The 18424-nt window shown below is 45.4% G+C and overlaps 1 protein-coding gene across 3 annotated transcripts in view; it reads left to right on the top strand.

The window, feature by feature from the left end:
* Positions 1-18424, top strand: part of SLC41A3 (solute carrier family 41 member 3) — a 66836-nt gene that overhangs the window by 22994 nt on the left and 25418 nt on the right. For all 3 annotated transcript variants that reach the window (XM_022562617.3, XM_089919851.1, XM_089919852.1), the window contains one exon: positions 4637-4744. In XM_022562617.3, the coding sequence (XP_022418325.1) occupies positions 4637-4744 (108 nt within the window). The remainder of the gene's footprint in view (positions 1-4636; positions 4745-18424) is intronic.

Raw genomic sequence — 18424 nt, 5'->3', positions numbered from 1 at the left:
TCCTGCCGTGCTCCTGCCTCTGAGCTGGAGGGGGCGGCCGACACCTCCCCGGGTACCCGGCTCTGAACGAGGTTCTTGGGGCGGCGTCTGGCCGCCCTGCCCAGTGGACAGGGCACTTTTTCACGTGCTGCTGGCTGGAGGCCCGGATTGCTGTCTGCTGCTTCCCCTGGAGTTGCCCCGGGGTCTATCAACCTCCCTGGGCCTTGCGGACACTGGGAGAGTCCACCCTGAATCTCTCTCCTTGACCTTCCCCAGCACCTTGCGTGGAGCATGGCCTCGTGTCCCCGACCTGCCCGTCCATGACCCTTTCTATGGGGCTTCGGGGCCGAGAACAGGCGGCCAAGAGTTCGACAGAGTCCAGGAGGTTTGGTGGGGCCCTGGGGGGGAGGGGGTCATGCCTGACCATCAGCGGAGGTGCCCCGGGGCCGGGTCTGGAGGGTGTCCAGCTGGAGAGTGCAGCGCCCTTCCTGACCGCGTGCGGGTTCCATCTGGGAGGTGGGCCCAGAGCAGACGTGGGGCAGGCTGTCTGCAGGTTTGGCCTTGAGCCGTCAGCTTCGGGAGGGCCAGTGACTGGGAGGATGGAACAGCTCTGTACGTCACAGCCCTTTCCTCGTCCCCACTTTGCAGACAGGGTGCGTGAGGGTCAAGGGCCCTCTGTTTACTGGCTTCCAGTGCTCACCACCTCCCTGCTCACCCCTCCCGGCAGTGCAGGAAGCAGCCTTGGGGCTCCCAGAGGGAAGCCCACATCACAGGGGGCTCCTGGCTCCAGCAGTACCCAGGCTGGTGCCTGACCAGAGCCATTCACACCGGGCCTCGGGGCTTCCGAGCCTGCAGTGAGGTAGACCACCTGGCCCGACAGCCGTACCTCGTGGACAGTCCCCGGTGCAGCTCTGCCTGGCTGGGTGCAGGTTTCACCTATGCTCTTTGGGGCCAGGAGTCTCTGATTCTGGGCCTGGGGATTGAGGCCCAGTAAGTGGCCAGAGTATCAGTTTCGTGTCTTCAAAAACTTTTTTTTCAGTTACACAAGTAAGTGTAAGTATTTCTTTTTATGGAACAAGCATCGCAGCGAGGTTAAGCCCTCTTTGACCACAGCCTCAGTCGCCGAAGGTCCCTTACTATCGAGTCGTGGTGTCATTCCAGACCTTTTTGGGGTTTACATGCACACGTGGGCACCAGGGGCCGTGAAGGCGCACGTGATTACTCCTCCCAGATCAGGGCTGAACCAGACAGGCTGGCTGCTCGAAGCAGCCGAGAGCCAAGCGCCGGGCAGGTGGACAGAGCCACTTGTCATCCAGTTCATCCTTTGTTGAGCGAATTTGGTTGAATCCTGAGCGGAAGCTGATCTTCCTGGCTGGCGTGTCTGGTGGCCGTTGGGCCCCCCTGCAGACAACGGGCAGGGGGCGGAGGCAGCAAGGGAGGAGGGGCAGGTCGGAGACTCTGCAGACGCTTTGCTGGGCCTCAGAGGTGGCGTTTCCTGGAGTGCGTGAGCAACAGTGAACGTCCCGGCGAGGGGGCCCTTGTGCGCAGACCACGGAGCAGGCGAGCATGTGGGCAGGGGGGCAGCCGCCGAGGGTGAAGCATTGTTCACTTTGTCCTCGTTCTTTGTTCTAAAACAAACATCACGTTTTGCTTCACTGGGGTCCAGCACAGGCGTGGAGAAAATCGCACAGCTGGTGAGCACGCAGTTTGGTGAGCCATCTCGGGATAAAGGGGTGCGTTAACCTGCCAGATGGAGGGCTCGCAGCCCCGCCCATTCCTCATGCCCCAGTCTGCACTGCCTTTGTGTTTGCGGAACATGAGGACCTGTGTGCCCAGAACTGGAATTAGTGAAGGGTCGTAAGGGACGGAGTGACATGTCCTCCCTGGCTGCTGGGGTCTGAGATGACCCAGAGGTGCTGCTCAAGGCTGCAGGGGAGAGCTGGGGACTGTAGGCGTGATTGAGAGACCCAAGTGCAAGAGCCAGCACATGGGGCCCATGCAGCAGGGTCAGTGTGGAGCCTTGGGCGGGGGACCTGTGGGACATCCAGGGCTGTCCGCGGCTGGGGGCAGGCGTGAGCTGGGTTGTGGAGCCAGCCGCCATCAGGGTGCTCTGGGAGTGGGTGACCAAAATCCCGACCCATTCACGGTCTCCCTGAAGAGGTCTGCAGGTCAGGCAGCTCCAGCCCTGTTCATCCCTTGGACTTGGTGTCCCTGGGGCCCTGGCCTTCTGTTCTCCTGGCACCGTCCACCTTTGCTGGCTTTGTCCCTGAGTAGCCCCTCATGGTCGTCAGACCTGATGTGTCTAAAGCCCCTTCCCAACCCTCCTCGGCCGTGCCTGTGGCCCAGCCCAGGCGACCCCTTGCAGGAGGACAGGACCACCGCTCGCAGGCTCACCTCCTGCCGCCCCGGTGTGGGGTGGGGAGGGGCCTGGGCCTTGGAAGGGAGAGGACTTGGAGAGAAGGGAGAACCGAAGCAGGAGGGGGAGTCAGGGTTAGAGGACAGGGGGTCACAACCTTGCTGTACTGCTGGCGGAATCAGATCCGAGTGGACGGGGTGAGTCCAGGGAAGGGTGGGCAGGAGCGTGTGCCAGGGCCTCAGGTTCCTTGCGGGCAGCCTGACCTCCCCCGGCCTGTCTCCGTATATCCTGGAACAGGGACTTTCTCGGCCGCGGACACGGGATCTTGGCAACGGCTGACCCTGGGTTTTCCTTTGAAAACGTAACAGTCATGGGTGAGTCGGTCCCACAGATTCAAGGTTACTGTGGGCGCTGAGATGTCTGTGCCCATGTTGAAGAAGCAGAGATGGTTATTAGACCTTTGCAGCCTTCCTGTCTGGAGAAAGAAAATAAGTCCCTTACATTTTTGTGTTTTGTTTTTTGGGTTTTTTTGGCTGTGTTGGGTCCTTGTTGCTGTGCGCGGGGTTTCTCTAGTTGCAGCGAGCAGGGGCTACTCTAAGTTGTGGTGCGTAGGCTTCTCATTGCAGTGGCTTCTCTTGTTGCGGAGCATGGGCTCTGGGCGTGCAGGCTCAGCAGTTGTGGCTCACGGGCTCTAGAGCGCAGGCTCAGTAGTTGTGGCTCATGGGCTCTAGAGCGCAGGCTCAGTAGTTGTGGCTTGTGGGCTCTAGAGTGCAGGCTCAGTAGTTGTGGCTCATGGGCTCTAGAGCGCAGGCTCAGTAGTTGTGGCGCACGGGCTTAGCTGCTCCGCAGCATGTGGGATCTTCCCAGACCAGGGCTCAAACCCATGTCCCCTGCATTAGCAGGCGGATTCTTAACCACTGCGCCACCAGGGATGCCTCCAGTCCCTTACGTTTGAAAAATGTAAAAGATCAGGAGGGAGATGAGTAGCCCTCAGCGGAGGCCAAGATGGGACAATCAGAGGTCAGCACAGGACAGGACGAGGCCCCGTCAGCCACGTGGAGACATGGGTGTGCCCGTCATGTAGCGGGGGAGGGGTTCCCACGGGGAGTCACCCCGCACACATCAGCCTCAGGTGCGGCTGCCAAGTTCAGTGGTGCCGGGGAAGAAGGGGGCGGAGAGAAGGGGGTTTACTTGGGGGGTGGGTACTCGGTCTTGTGTGTTGGTGGGAGGAGGGTGACAGCGCCAGCCCCTGGGAGGGGGATTCCCAGGCGGGAGGGGCCTCTGCTGGACAGGACGCAGCACCCCCCTGGCTGGTGACACATTCCTTCCGCACTTTTAGGAGAGGAAGGCTTGTAACTCCACCAGAGCTGGGACTGGGTTCTCAACTTCCCAGCTTTGTAGAAAAGGTAGAGGAGAGGGAACCTTAACTGTGAGTCTGCGAAACTTCCCAGATCTCAGGACACAAAGGGGTCTTCAGAGGGCCTGGCCCGCCCCTTTGCTTCCAGGTCCTGTAAGATGCATTGTGGGGTGGCTCTTTTGATGACCCTCTGGGCTCCTGGGGTAGGGGGACTCTTGTCTTGGGGACGGGGAACCAGACCCCACGCCACCTGCCTCCCAGCTCACAGAGCAGCAGCGTTTCTAGGACCAGCTTCTGTGGAGCGTCACAGGTAGCTCAGGCCCAGGGAGGCGAGAGCAGCTAGTCGGATCAGTTGGGGTGTGAAAAATCAGTTGGGGTAGGGGCAGTCTAACTGCACGTTAAACAGGTAGGACCAGTTTCCCTTCACAAAGAAACGGCTTCACGTTCTCTTGAAGCGTGCTTGTGCTTCCTGTTCCTTCTTTTTACATTTTTATTTATTTACAAGTGATAGAGACACATTCTGTCAGTTTTCACAAATCCAGGGCCCCCACGTGACCTTGGGCCCCACCCATCGGCCTTGGGGCCAGGGAGTCCCTGCCCAGCCCAGATCGTCCTGCCAGCTTGCCCGTGAGAAATCCCACAAGAAATCCCCAGCTTTGAAGTTGGGGACTCATTCCTGTTTCTACAGACGTGCACGCAGGACAAAGCAGTTCCCCGTCCACGGGCACGGGCCCAGACCCAGTCTCCCGGCAGCCAGGGAAGGAAGGGGTTCCCTGGGCCACTGTTCACGGTTGATCATTACTCTGTTTAGTTTAAAGCCATTTTAAAAACTGGGTAGTTTTTTTCATTTTACAGGGAACGAGGACTTGTCAAAGTATCTCTCGAGTAGTTCCTGAGAGGCGGGGTACGTGTGCTTGGACTGACCCCCAGTTCTTTCCCCGCAGCACTGGCCCGTGTTCACGGAGGTGAAGGACCTGCTGACCTTGGTGCCGCCCCTGGTGGGCCTGAAGGGCAACCTGGAGATGACACTGGCCTCACGCCTCTCCACCGCAGTGAGTGGACGTCTGCACATCTGACCTCCATGTCTCCCCGTGGAGCTTGTGGGTGGGTGGGTTGGACTCTGAAGATCTGATGTCGTTGGGAGTTTTCCTGTCATGTGGCTCTGCCTGGTCACTCCTCCCAGCCATCACCCTGCCTTTCGGCCGGAGGCTGGGCTGCGGGTGAGGCCCAGATGTCAGGGGCACTGTGTCCTTGTGTCCCCTGTTCATGCTGGAGCCTGAGGCTGGTTCCACACATGACCCAGAATCAGTGGCGAATGTCCTAGAATCCTCGTCACCAGGGTGTCCTCCTCTGGGCACTCTGTCACAGTTCCCAGCTTTGCTACTCTCCTCACCTTCCCAGGGCATGGAAATCCCTTTCCTTCTGTTATGGGGATGGTCTCCTTTCTCTGTGAAAACGTCCTGATGCGCTGTGTTCTAGACACCGAGAGGTGGGCGATGCAGCTGGGGTGCTGGGGGGGTCCCTGGAGCCCGAGGCTGGAGAGAGAGGTGAGGGGTGGCCAGCTGAACAGCAGCCCACAAAGATGCCCACGTCCTGACCCGTGGAGATTGAGCGCTCCCCTACCTGGAGGTGTTTGCACATGATTAAGTTAAGGCCCTTGTGGTAGGAGATAATCCTAGATTGTCCAGGGGGCCCGGTGTTGTCACAAGGGTCCTCACCAAGGGGAGCCGGGGTTGGGGGGAAACGTCAGACACAAGAAGGAAGCAGAGTTGGGGGAGCAGATGCTCGCCACCACCTGCAAAGATGAAGGAAGGGCCGTGAGCCAGGTGTAGCTCTACCTGCTGGAAATGGAAAGAAACAGCTGCCCCCCTGCATAGACCCTCTGTAGACCCCTGGCCTCCAGAACTGAAAGAGAAGACGTTTGCATCATTTTCAACCACTGAGTTTGTGGTAATTTGTCACAGCAGAGGCCGGACCGTGCAGTCTTGTAGGCCATTGAAATGTCTTAAGTGGCAGGTGACATGGTGCCCATGTGTGTGCACATACACCTGTGCACACACGCAAGTGTGATTAAATGTGTTGGTGAGAGGGAAGAAATGTTGATGGTAATCCCTGCCATGGTGGCATTTCAGGTTACGTTTTTTTTTAATATAAATTAATTTTATTTATTTATTTAGGCTGCGTTGGGTCTTCATTGTGGTGCACGGGCTTCTCATTGCCGTGGCTTCTCTTGTTGCGGAGCACGGGCTCTAGGCTCGTGGGCTTCAGTAGTTGTGGCACGCGGGCTCAGTAGTTATGGCTCGCAGGCTCTAGAGCACAGGCTCAGTAGTTGTGGCACACAGGCTTAGCTGCTCTGCAGCATGTGGGATCTTCCCAAACCAGGGCTTGAACTCGTGTCCCCTGCACTGGCAGGCGGCTTCTTAAGCACTGTGCTTTGAGTTACATTTTTATTCCATGGTGCTTAACTGCATATTAAACACTCCTGTGCTGTGATTGTTTCTTACTCTTATGTTTTTTAAATGCATAAAATGTGGAGGGGAGAAAAGAATGATTGGAACAGTTCATCATCACAGCCTGTTTGAGGAGAACAGCCCCATTATCAGTGCAATAGAACCTTTATAAAAGCCTTCAGGGGCTTCCCTGGTGGCGCAGTGGTTAAGAGTCCGCCTGCCGATGCAGGGGACATGGGTTCGAGCCCTGGTCCAGGAAGATCCCACATGCCGCAGAGCAACTAAGCTCGTGCGCCACAACTACTGAGCCTGCGCTCTAGAGCCCGCGAGCCACAACTGCTGAAGTCCACGCGCCTAGAGCCCATGCTCCACAGCAATGAGAAGCCCACGCACCGCAACGAAGAGAAGCCCCTGCTCGTCGCAACTGGAGAAAACCTGCGCAGCAATGAAGACCCAACTCAGCCAAAAATAAATAAATTAAATAAATAAATTTATAAAAAACAAAAAAAAGAACCTTTCAACACCCAACATTGTATTAATGTGTAAATCAATACAACAAAAACTCACAAATTTTAAGTGTACGGGTCAGTGACTTTTGACAAATATACACACTGACATAAACTACTGTCCCAATCAAGATACAGAGCCTGCCACCCACAGTCCATCCCAGAAACCCCTGATCCACTTCCAATCTCTGTAGATTAGTTCTGCCTTCAAGACCCACTCATGATGTAAAAAATATTCTTAGTGCAACTTGAAATAGAAGAATATTTTATTGATACTGTTCTGGTTGTTTTAGCTAGCGTAATATGCCAAGAAAAGGAAATAAGACCCTTAAATAAAAAAGAGGGAGAAAAACTTATTATTTGCTATTGATATGCTTATCTTCTTGGAAAACTAAGCAAATCAACTAGAAAAGTTTTAAAACTAATAATCTCAGTAAAGTGATCTGGTTTCAAAATATCTAGATGAAATTTAAAATAGACATTAACGTGTGTAACTAGGTACTTCTGCACACACCAAAATTGGTCATTAAAAATACAACTGAATTGTAAAATTGAATTGAAAAAATTGCAGATATCTTTCAAACAATGAACAAATATTTTTTAGTTGTACATACATATACATTCTTTTTTTATTTGTATATTCTTTTCCATTATGGTTTATCATAGGATACTGAATATAGTTCCCTGTGCTGTACAGTAGAACCTTGTTCTTTATCCATCCTATATATAAAAACTTACATCCGCTAACCCCAACCTCCCACTCCACCCCTCCCCCAACCCCTTCCCCCTTGGCAACCAGCAGTCTGTTCCCTGTGAATCTTTCTATTTCATAGATTCATGTGTCATATTTTAGATTCCACGTATAAGTGATATCATATGGTATTTGTCTTTCTGACTGACTTCACTGGATCTCTAGTTGCATCATGTTGCTGAAAATGGCATTATTTCATTCTTTGTTATGACTGAGTAATATTCCACTATATACGTGTACCACATCTTCTTTATTCCTCTATCAGTGGAAATTTAGGTTGCTTCCATGTCTTGGCTATTGTAAATAGTGCAGCAATGAACATTGGGGTGCATGTATCTTTTTGAATTATAGTTTTGTCCGATATATGCCCAGGAGTGGGATTGCTGGATCATATGGTAGCTCTATTTTTAGTTTTCTGAGGAACTTCCATACTGTTCTTCACAGTGGCTACACTGTGTAAATGATTTACATTCCCACCAACAGTGCAAGAGGGTTCCCTTTTCTCCACACCCTCTCCAGCATTTACTGTTTGCGGATTTTTTGATGATGGCCATTCTGACTGGTGTGAGGTGGTACCTCATTGTAGTTTTGATTTGCATTTCTCAAATGATTAGCCATGTTGAGCATCTTTTCATGTGCCTATTGGCCATCTGTATGTCTTCTTTGGAGAAATGTCTATTTAGGTCTTCTGCCCATTTTTTGATTGGGTTGTTTGTTTTTTGTTGTTGTTGAGTTGTATGAGCTGTTTGTATATTTTGGAAATTAAGCCCTTGTTGGTTGCATCATTTGCAAATATTTTCTCCCATTCTGTAGGTTGTCTTTTCGTTTTGTTTATGGTTTCCTTTGCTGTGCAAAAGCTTGTAAGTTTGATTAGGTACCATTTCAAACTGTGAACCAATTTTAAAACTTTTTCATCCTGAAGCCTCAAAAAGAAATGTGTGGGACCCATTCAAATAAAATGACAAAACTCCATAAAGGGAAATAGAAATTTGGAGGGAGAGACGGAGTTTCTGATGGGAAAAATCAATGTTGTAAAGTTACCAGTTCTCCCTGTTTTTGTTTATAAAATTAATGCAGTTAATGCCAGAGAGATTTGGGGGAACATTTGACAGTATTATTTTTATTATTATTATTTCTTTTTGTGTGTGTGTGTGTGTGTGTGTGTGTGGTACGCAGGCCTCTTACTGTTGTGGCCTCTCCCGTTGCGGAGCACAGGCTCCGGACGCGCAGGCTCAGCGGCCATGGCTCACGGGCCTAGCCACTCCGCGGCATGTGGGATCTTCCCGGACTGGGGCACGAACCCGTGTCCCCTGCATCGGCAGGCGGACTCTCAACCACTGCGCCACCAGGGAAGCCCTTGACAGTATTATTTTAAAGTTTATCTGGAGGAATGAGTCAGAATAACCATGAAAATATTGGTAGGAAAAAGAGAAAGAAGACTAATGGTGAAATTTGATTTCCAGATTTTACAACATAATATAAAGTTATAGTAAGAAAAATATTTTGCAGCCAGTCTCAATTGATATATCAGAGAACAAAACAGAACATCCAGAAATAAACTCAGACTTTACAAATACAATCTACTGTATAATAATATGACATTTTAAATCAGTGAAAAGAGGGCAAATTATTAATAAATGGTTCTGAGATAATTGGCTAATTCTTTAGAAGTAATTTTTATTTTATGTCATACCTAAATGTATATTTTGAATACATGGAGTAATTTAAAGTAAAGCATGATACCAGAAAAACACATCAGTATTTTTAGAGTTGGTGACAAGAAATGCTTTTTAAGTAGCAGAACAAGTGCAGAACTCATAAAGGAAAGACGATGCCTTGTCTCAGTTAAACTGCGAGCTACGTAATAATTTTAGTTCCCTGGGGCTGTCATAACAAAGCACCACAGACCGAGTGGCTTAAACAACAGCAATGTATGGTCTCCAAGCTCTGGTTAAAAGTCAGAGATGGAGGCTGGGATGGGCTGGCTCCCCCTGAGGCTATAGGAGGCTCTGCTCCAGGCCTTTCCCCAGCTCTGGGTCTGCTGTGATCTCCACTGTTCCCTGGCCTGTAGATGCACTGCCCCAACCTCTGTCTTTGTATTCACGTGGCTCTGCCTGTGTGCACATATCTCCAAATGTCCCCTTTCTAAGAGGACAGCAGCCACGTTGGATTAGGTGCCCACCCTACCCCAGTGTGACCTCGTATAAACTAAGTTCATCTCCAACCACCCTATTTCCAAATCAAGTCAGTTACGAGGTTCTGGGAGTTCAGACTTCAAGTTCTGTTGGGGGGACACAATTCTACCCGTACAGTTTCCTTGCACAAATTAAAAGGGGAATAACCCGCAAGGGGAAGAGTTATACAAAATTAACAGAGCATCTGTATCCTCAAGTATCTAAGCAGCTCTTTTACATCAGCATGAAGACAGACCCTTCAATAGCAACGTGAACAAAGGGTATGAATCAGAATTTCATGTTCAGGGTCAGTCTCCATGCTCCCAATGCATGGGGCCCGGGCTTGATCTCTGGTTGGAGAACTCGATGCCATGTGCATGCCACAACTAATAAGTCTGCAGTGCCGCAACTGAGAGTCCACATGCTGCAAAAAAAAAAAAAAAAAAAAAAATCCTGCATGCCACAACTAAGACCTGGCACAGCCAAAATAAGTAATAAAAGAAATAAAAATTTTAAAAATATATTTTAAAAACTGCCAGAAAATTTTATGAAATCTCACCAGCAGTTTTTGAGATATTCAGTTTTTCTGCATCCTCACCAGTATTTGGTATCGTCTAGTTTTTATTTTAGCTGTTTTAATAATTATGTAGTGATATCTCAATCTTGGTCTTAATTTGCATTTCCCTAATGACTAATAACGGTCGTCTTTTCTCATGTGCTTCTTTGCCATCACATAGCTCTTTGAGTGAAGCATCTTTTCATATCAAATTACATTACTGTTTTTACTCTTGAGTTTTGAGAGCTCTTTATAAATTCTATGTATGAGTCTTTTGTCATATATGTGGTTTGCAAAAATTTTCTCCCATTCTCTGGCTTGACTTTTCACCCCCCTGAAAGGGTCTTTTAAAATATTTTAATTTTAGTAAAATACACATAAATTTTACCATCTTAACTGTTGTTAAGTGTGCATTTCTCCACGTCCTCCTCAGCACTTGTTATTTCCTGGGTTTTTGTTTTGTTTTGGGGGGGCGTTGTTTGTTTTTTAAGTAGTAGCCATCCTAATGGCTGTGATATTGATTTGTATTTCCTTAATAATTAGTAATGTTGAACATCTTTTCATGTGCTCTTTGCCATTTTTAATTTTCTTGGAGAAATGTCTATTCAAGTCCTATATACATTTTTTAATGGGGTTTATTTATTGGTTGTTGAGCTGTAGGAGTTCTTTATGTATTCTGGAACTTAACCCTTATCAGATATATGATTTGCCAATAGTTTCTCCCTTTCTGTTGGTTTTCTTTTCACTCTGTTGATTGTGTCCTTTGATGCACAAAAGTTTTAAATTTTGATGTAGTCCAGTTTATCTATTTTTATTTTCTTACATGTGCTTTTTGAGTCATATCCAAGAAATCATAACCAAATACAGTGTCATAAGATTTTCCCCTATGTTTTCTTCTGAGAAGTTTATAGATTTCACTCTAATGTTTAATCTTTGATCCATTTTGAGTTAATTTTTGTATATGGTATTAGGTAAAGGTTCAACTTCATCCTTTTTGTACGTGGCTGTCCAGATTTCCCAGCACCATTTGTTGAAAAGACTGTCCTCTCCCCATTGAACTGTCTTGGCATGCTTGTCAAAAATTATTTGATTATATATGCCAGGGTTTATTTCTGGGGTCTCTGTTCTAGTCTGTTGGTCTATGTGCCTTTATGGCAGTACCACACTGTTTCAAAGCCTGTAGCTTTGAAATAGGTTTTAAAATCAGGAAGTATGAGGCCTCCAAATTTGTTCTTTTTTTAAAATTTTTATTGAAATATAGTTGATTTACAATATTGTGTTAGTTTGAGGTGTAAAGTGATTCAGTTATATATATATATATATATATATATATATATTTATTTATTTTTACACTCTCTACCATTATAGGTTATTACAAGATATTGAGTATAGTTCCCTGTGCTATACAGTAGGTCCTTGTTGGTTATATAGTAGTATGTATATTTTAAGCACAAACTCCTAATTTATCCCTCTCTCCCCCTCCCCTTTGGTAACCATAAGTTTTCTATGTTTTTGAGTCAGTTTCTGTTTTGTAAATTAGTTCATGTATCATTTTTTTTAGTTAGATTCCACATATGAGTGATACCATGTGATATTTGTCTTTGTTTGTCTTAGTATGATCATCTCTGGCTCCATCCATGTTGCTGCAAATGGCTTATTTCATTCTTTTTTTATGGTTGAGTAGTATTTTACTGTATATATGTACCACATCTTCTTTATCCATTCCTCTGTCGATGGACATTTAGGTTGCTTCTGTGTCTTGGCTATTGTAAATAGTGCTGCCATGAACATTGGGGTCCATGTATCTTTTCTAGTTATGGCTTTCTCCAGATACATGCCCAGGAGTGGGATTACTGGATCATATGGTAGCTCTATTTTTAGTTTTTAAAGGAACCTCCATTCTGTTCTTCATAGTGGTTGTACCAATTTACCTTCCCACCAACAGTGTAGAAGCATTCCCTTTTCTCCACACCCTCTCCAGCATTTATTATTTGTAGACTTTTTAATGGTGGCCATTCTGACTGGTGTGAGGTGATACCTCATTGTAGTTTTGATTTGCACTTCTCTAATAATTAGTGATGTTGAGCATCTTTTCATGTGTTTGTTTGCCATCTGCATGTCTTCTTTTGAAAAAATGTCTTTTTAGATCTTCTGCCCATTTTTTGATTGGGTTGTTCATTTCTTTGATATTGAGCTGTATAAGCTGTTTGTATATTTTATTTATTTATTTATTTTTGTGGTACGTGGGCCTCTCACTGTTGTGGCCTCTCCCGTTGTGGAGCACAGGCTCCGGATGCACAGGCTCAGCGGCCATGGCTCAGGGGCCCAGCCGCTCTGCGGCATGAACCCGTGTCCCCTGCATCGGCAGGCGGACTCTCAACCACTGCGCCACCAGAGAAGCCCTGTTTGTATATTTTAGAGATTAATCTCTTCTCAGTTGCATCATTTGCAAATATTTTCTCCCAGTCTGTAGATGGGCTTTTTGTGTTGTTTATGGTTTCCTTTGCTGTGCAAAAGCTTTTAAGTTTAATTAGGTGCCATTTGTTTATTTTTGTTTTTATTTCCATTACTCTAGGAGATGGATCCAAAAAGATAGTGCTGTGATTTATGTCAAAAAGTGTTCTGCCTATACCTTCCTCTAGGAGTTTTATAGTATCTGGTCTTACATTTAATCCATTTTGAGTTTATTTTTGTGTTTGGTGTTAGCGAATGTTCTAATTTTATTTTGTAGCTGTTCAGTTTCCCAGCACAACATATTGAAGAGACTGTCTTTTCTCCACTGCATAGTCTTGCCTCCTTTGTCATAGATTAATTGACCATAGGTGCGTGGGTTTATTTCTGGGCTTTCTATCCTGTTCCATTGATCTATATTTCTGTTTTTGTGCCAGAATCACACTGTTTTGATTACTGTAGCTTTGTAGTATAGTCTCAAGTCAGGGAGCCTGATTCCTCCAGCTCCGTTTTTCTTTCTCAAGATTGCTTTGACTCTTTGGGGTCTTTTGTGTTTCCATAGAAATTAAAATTTTTTTTGTTCTAGTTCTGTGAAAAATGCAGTTGGTAATTTGATAGGAATTCCATTGAATCTGTACATTGCCTAGGATACTATAGTCATTTTGACAATATTGATTCTTCCAATCCAAGAACATGGTGTATCATTCCGTTTGTGTTGTTTTCGATTTCTTACATCAGTGTCTTACACCTTTTGGAGTACAAGTCTTTGCCTCCTTAGGTAGCTTTATTCCTAGGTATTTTATTCTTTTTGAAGCAGTGGTAAATGGGATAGTTTCCTTAATTTCTCTTTCTGACCTTTCATTGTTAGTGTATAGAAATGCAACAGATTTTTGTGTATCAATTTCATGTACTGCAATTTTACCAAATTCACTGATGAGCTGTAATAGTTTTCTGGTAGCACCTTTAGGATTATCTGTGTATAGTATCATGTCATGTGTAAACAGCGACAGTTTTACTTTTTCTTTTCCAATTTGGATCCCTTTTATTTCTTCTTCTTCTCTGATTGCCATGGCTAGGACTTCCAAAACTATGTTGAATAAAAGTGGTGAGAGTGGACATCCTTGTCTTGTTCCTGATCTTAGAGGAAATGCTTTCTGCTTTTCACTGTTGAGTATGATGTTAGCTGTGGGTTTGTCATATGTGGAATTTATTTATTTATTTTTTTGTGGACTTTATTATATTGAGGTAGGTTCCCTCTGTGCCCACTTTCTGGAGAGTTTTTATCATAAATGGGTGTTGAATTTTGTCAAAAGCTTTTCTGCATCTATTGAGATGATCATATGGTTTTCTTCAGTATGTTGATGTGGTGTAGCACATGATTGATTTGCAGAATTGAAAAATCCTTGCATCCCTGGGATATATCCCACTTGATCATGGTGTATGATCCTTTTCATGTATTGTTGAATTCAGATTGCTAGTATTTTGTTGAGGATTTTTGCGTCTGTGTTCATCAATGATATTGGCTGGTAATTTTCTTTTTTTGTGGTATCTTTGTCTGGTTTTGGTATCAGGGTAATAGTGGCCTCATAGCACGTGGGCTCTTTGTTGCGGTGCACAGGCTTCTCTTTAGTTGTAGCACGCAGGCTTGGGAGTGCACGGGCTCAGTAGTTGTGGCGCACAGGTTTAGTTGCCCTGCAGCATGTGGGATGTTAGTTCCCTGACAAGAGATCGAACTGGCGTTCCCTGCATTGCAGGACCAATTCTTAACCACTGGACCACCAGGGAAGTCCCCTTGTTGGGAGTTTTTAAATCACAGATTCAACTTCAGTATATGTGATTGGTCTGTTCACATTTTCTATTTCTTCCTGGTTCAGCTTTGGGAGATTGTACCTTTTTAAGAATTTGTCCATTTCTTCCAGGTTGTTCATTTTATTGGCATATGGTTGCTTGTAGTAGTCTCTTATGATCCTTTGTATTTCTGTGGTGTCTGTTGTAACTTCTCCTTTTTCATTTCTAATTTTATTGATTTGGGCCCTCTCCCTTTTTTTATTGATGAGGCTGGCTAATGGCTTATCAATTTTGTTTATCTTTTCAAAGAACCAGCTTTTAGTTTCTTTCATCTTTGGTATTGCTTTATTCGTTTGTAGTTCATTTATTTCTGCTCTGATCTTTATGATTTCTTTCCTTCTACTAACTTTGGGTTTTGTTCGTTCTTCTTTCTCTAGTTGCTTTAGGTGTAAAGTTAGGTATTTTGTTTGATATTTTTCATTTGTCTCTAGGTATTTTTTTGTTTCCTCTTTGATTTCTTCAGTGATCCATTGGTTGTTTAGTAGCACATTGTTTAGCCTCCACGTGTTTGTTTTTTACAGTTTTTTCCTTGTTGTTTATTTCTAATCTCGTAGCATTGTGGTTGGAAAAGATGCTTGATATGATTTCAGTTTTCTTAAATTTACCAAGGCTTGCTTTGTGGCCCAGCATGTACTAGATCCTGAAGACTCTTCTGCATGCACATGAGAAGAATGTGTATTCTGCTGCTTTTGGATGGAATGCTCTATAAATATCAATTAAGTCCATATGGCCTAATGGGTGATTTAAGGCCTGTGTTTCCTTTTTGATTTTCTTTCTGAATGATCTATCCATTGATGAAAGTGGGGTGTTGGGACTTCCCTAGTGGCCCAGTGGTTAAGACTCCACACTCCCAATACAGGGGGCCCAGATTCAATCCCTGGTCCAGGAACCAGATCCCTCATGCATGTCGCAACTAAGTGTTCGCATGCTGCAACTAAGTAGCCTGTGAGCCACAACTAAGGAGCCCGCCTGCCACAACTAAGGAGCCGGCGAACCTCAACTAAGGATCCCGCTGGCTGCAACTAAGACCTGGCACAACTTAATTAATTAATTAATTAATTTTTAAAAAGCAATAGGTACTAAAAAAAAGAAAGCATGCTATATAAAAAAAAAGAAAGTGGGGTGTTAAAGCCCCCACTATTATTGTGTGACTGTCGATTTCTCCCTTTATGGCTCTTAGTGTTTGCCTTGCATATTGAGGTGCTCCTCTGTTGGGTGCGTATCTATTTACAATTGTTATGTGTTCTCCTTGGATTGATCCCTTGATCATTATGTAGTGTCCTTCTTTGTCTCTTATAATAGTCTTTATTTTAAAGTCTATTTTGTCTGATATGAGTATTGCTATTCCAGCTTTCTTTTGATTTTCATTTGCATAGAATATGTTATTCCATCACCTCACTTTCAGCCTGTATGTGTCCCTAGGTCTGAAGTGGGTCTCTTGTAAACAGCATATATATGGGTGTTGTTTTTGTATCCATTCAGCCATTCTGTGGCTTTTGGTTGGAGCATTTAATCCATTTAAGGTGATTATCAATATGTATGTTCCTATTGCCATTTTCTTAATCCTTTTGGTTTGTTCTTGTAGGTCTTTTTTCTTCCTTTCCTCCCTTTTTCTCTTCTCTTGTGGTTTGATGACCATCTTTAGTGTTCTGTTTGGGTTGTGTTTCCTTCTTTGTGTTTGTACCTATTATAGATTTTGGGTTTGCTGTTCCCATGAGGTTTTGTTATAGCAGTCTATATATGTACGTGGTTATTTTAAGCTGCTGGTTGCTTTCCTGCCTAGAGAAGTTATTTTAGCATTTGTTGGAAAGTTGGCCTGGGGGTGCTGAATTCTCTTAGCTTTTGCTTGTCCATAAAGCTTTTGATTTCTCTGTCAAATCTGAATGAGAGCCTTGCTGGATAGAGCATTCTTGGTTGTAGGTTCTTCCCTTTCATCACTTTATATATATATTATGTCACCCCCTTCTCGCCTGCAGAGTTTCTTCTGAGAAATCAGCTGATAACCTTATGGGCGTTCCCTTGTATGTTATTTGTTGTTTTTCACTTGTTGCTTTTAAAGTTTTTTTCTTTGTCTTTAATTTTTGTCAGTTTGATTACTGTGTGTCTTGGCGGCGTGTTCCTCCTCCTTGGGTTTATCCTTCTTGGGACTCTGCGCTTCCTGGACTTGGGTGACTGTTTCCTTTTCCATGTTATGGAAGTTTTCAGTTATTATCTCTTCAAACCTTTTCTCAGGTCCTTTCTCTCTTCTGCTTCTGGGGCCCCTATAACGCAAATGATGGTGCATTTAATGTTGTCCCAGAGGTCTCTTAGACTCTCTTCGTTTCTTTTCATTCTTTATTCTGCTCTTCGGCAGTTATTTCCACTGTTCTGTCTTCCAGTTCACTTATCTGTTCTTCTGCCTCAGTTATTCTGCTATTGATTCCTTCTGGTGTATTTTTCATTTCAGTTATTGTATTGTTCATCTCTGTTTGTTTGTTCTTTAGTTCTTCTGGGTTTTTGTTAAACATTTCTAGCATCTTCTCGGTCCTTGCCTCCATTCTTTTTCTGAGATCCTGGATCATCTTCACTATCATTATTCTGAATTCTTTTTCCAGAAGGTTGCCTATCTCCACTTAGTTGACTTTCTGGGGTTTTATCTTGTTCCTTCATCTGGAACATATTCCTCTGCCGTTTCATTTTGTCTGACTTTCTGTGAATGTGGTTTCTGTTCTGCAGGCTGCAGGATTAGAGTTCTTTCTGCTTCTGCTGTCTGCTCTCTGGTAGATGAGGCTATCAGAGAGGCTTTTGCAAGTTTCCTGATGGGAAGGACTGGCGGTGGGTGGAGCTGGGTCTTGTCCCTCTGGTAGGCAGGGCCATGCTCAGTAAAACTTTAATCTGCTGATGGGTGGGGCTATTTTCCCTCCCTGTTAGTTGTTTGGCCTGAGGTGACCCAGCACTGGAGCCTACAGGCTATATGGTGGGGCTAGTGGTGGCCTCCAGGAGGGCTCAGGTCAGTGAGTACTTCCCAGAACTGCTGTTGCCAGTGTCTTTGTCCCTGCAGTGAGCTTCAGCTGCCCTCCCCATCACCTCTGCAGGAGACCCTCCAGTACTAGCAGGTAGGTCTGGTCCAGTCTCTTATGGGCTTTTTACCCCTGGGTCCTGGTGCGCACAGGACTTTGTGTGTGCCCTCCAAGAATGGAGTTTCTGTTTCACCCTGTCCTGTGGAAGTCCTGCATTCAAGCCCTGCTGGCCTTCAAAGCCAGATTCTTTGGGGACTACTCCTCCTGTTACCGGATCCCCAGGCTGGGAAGCCTGATGTGGGGCTCAGAACTCTCACTCCCATGGGAGAACTTCTGTGATATAATTATTCTCCAGTTTGTGAGTCACCCACCCAGCAGGTATGGGATTTGATTTTATCATGATTGTACCCCTCCTACCGTCTCGTCTCGTTGTGGCTTCTTCTTTGTCTTTGGATGTAGGGTATCTATTTTTTCGTTTTTTTCGGTTCCAGCATTTTTTTGTCATTGGTTGTTCAACAATTAGTTGTGATTTTGGTGTTTTCATAAGAATGGGGTGAGCTGACGTCCTTCTACTCCGCCATCTTGAACTAATCTCCCAAACAAACTCTTAATATGTCCTGCATAGGTGAGTTGGCACCTTTGGAACAAGGGGCCACTGACACCTATTATTCTAAGAGATCACCAGTCTGTCTTGGAGTCATTCTTATTTGTGTGTATATCTGTTGTAGATTTTTGGTTTGCGGTTACCATGAGATTTTACTATAGCAGTCTATATATATACATGATTGTTTTAAGTTGCTGATATGTTCGTTTCCAATGCATTTCTGATATCCTGCATTTATACTTTTCTCCTCTCATGATTTTGGTTTAGATATCTACTTGTGTGTGGATGATTTCCTACTTTCACTCTCTGTTTCCCTTTACCAGTGAGCTTTTCCATTCGTGATTTTCTTGTTTCTAGTTGTGGCCTTTTCTTTTCTGCTTAAAGAAGTTCCTT

The sequence above is a fragment of the Delphinapterus leucas genome, chromosome 10 (genome assembly GCF_059928025.1).
Source record: "Delphinapterus leucas isolate spDelLeu-1000000601 "Yukka" chromosome 10, BTC_Dleu_Yukka2, whole genome shotgun sequence".
In the NCBI taxonomy this organism is placed as follows: Eukaryota; Metazoa; Chordata; class Mammalia; order Artiodactyla; family Monodontidae; genus Delphinapterus; species Delphinapterus leucas.
Note: the sequence above shows the minus strand (reverse complement) of the source record. Positions and strands in the feature narration are given on the sequence as shown.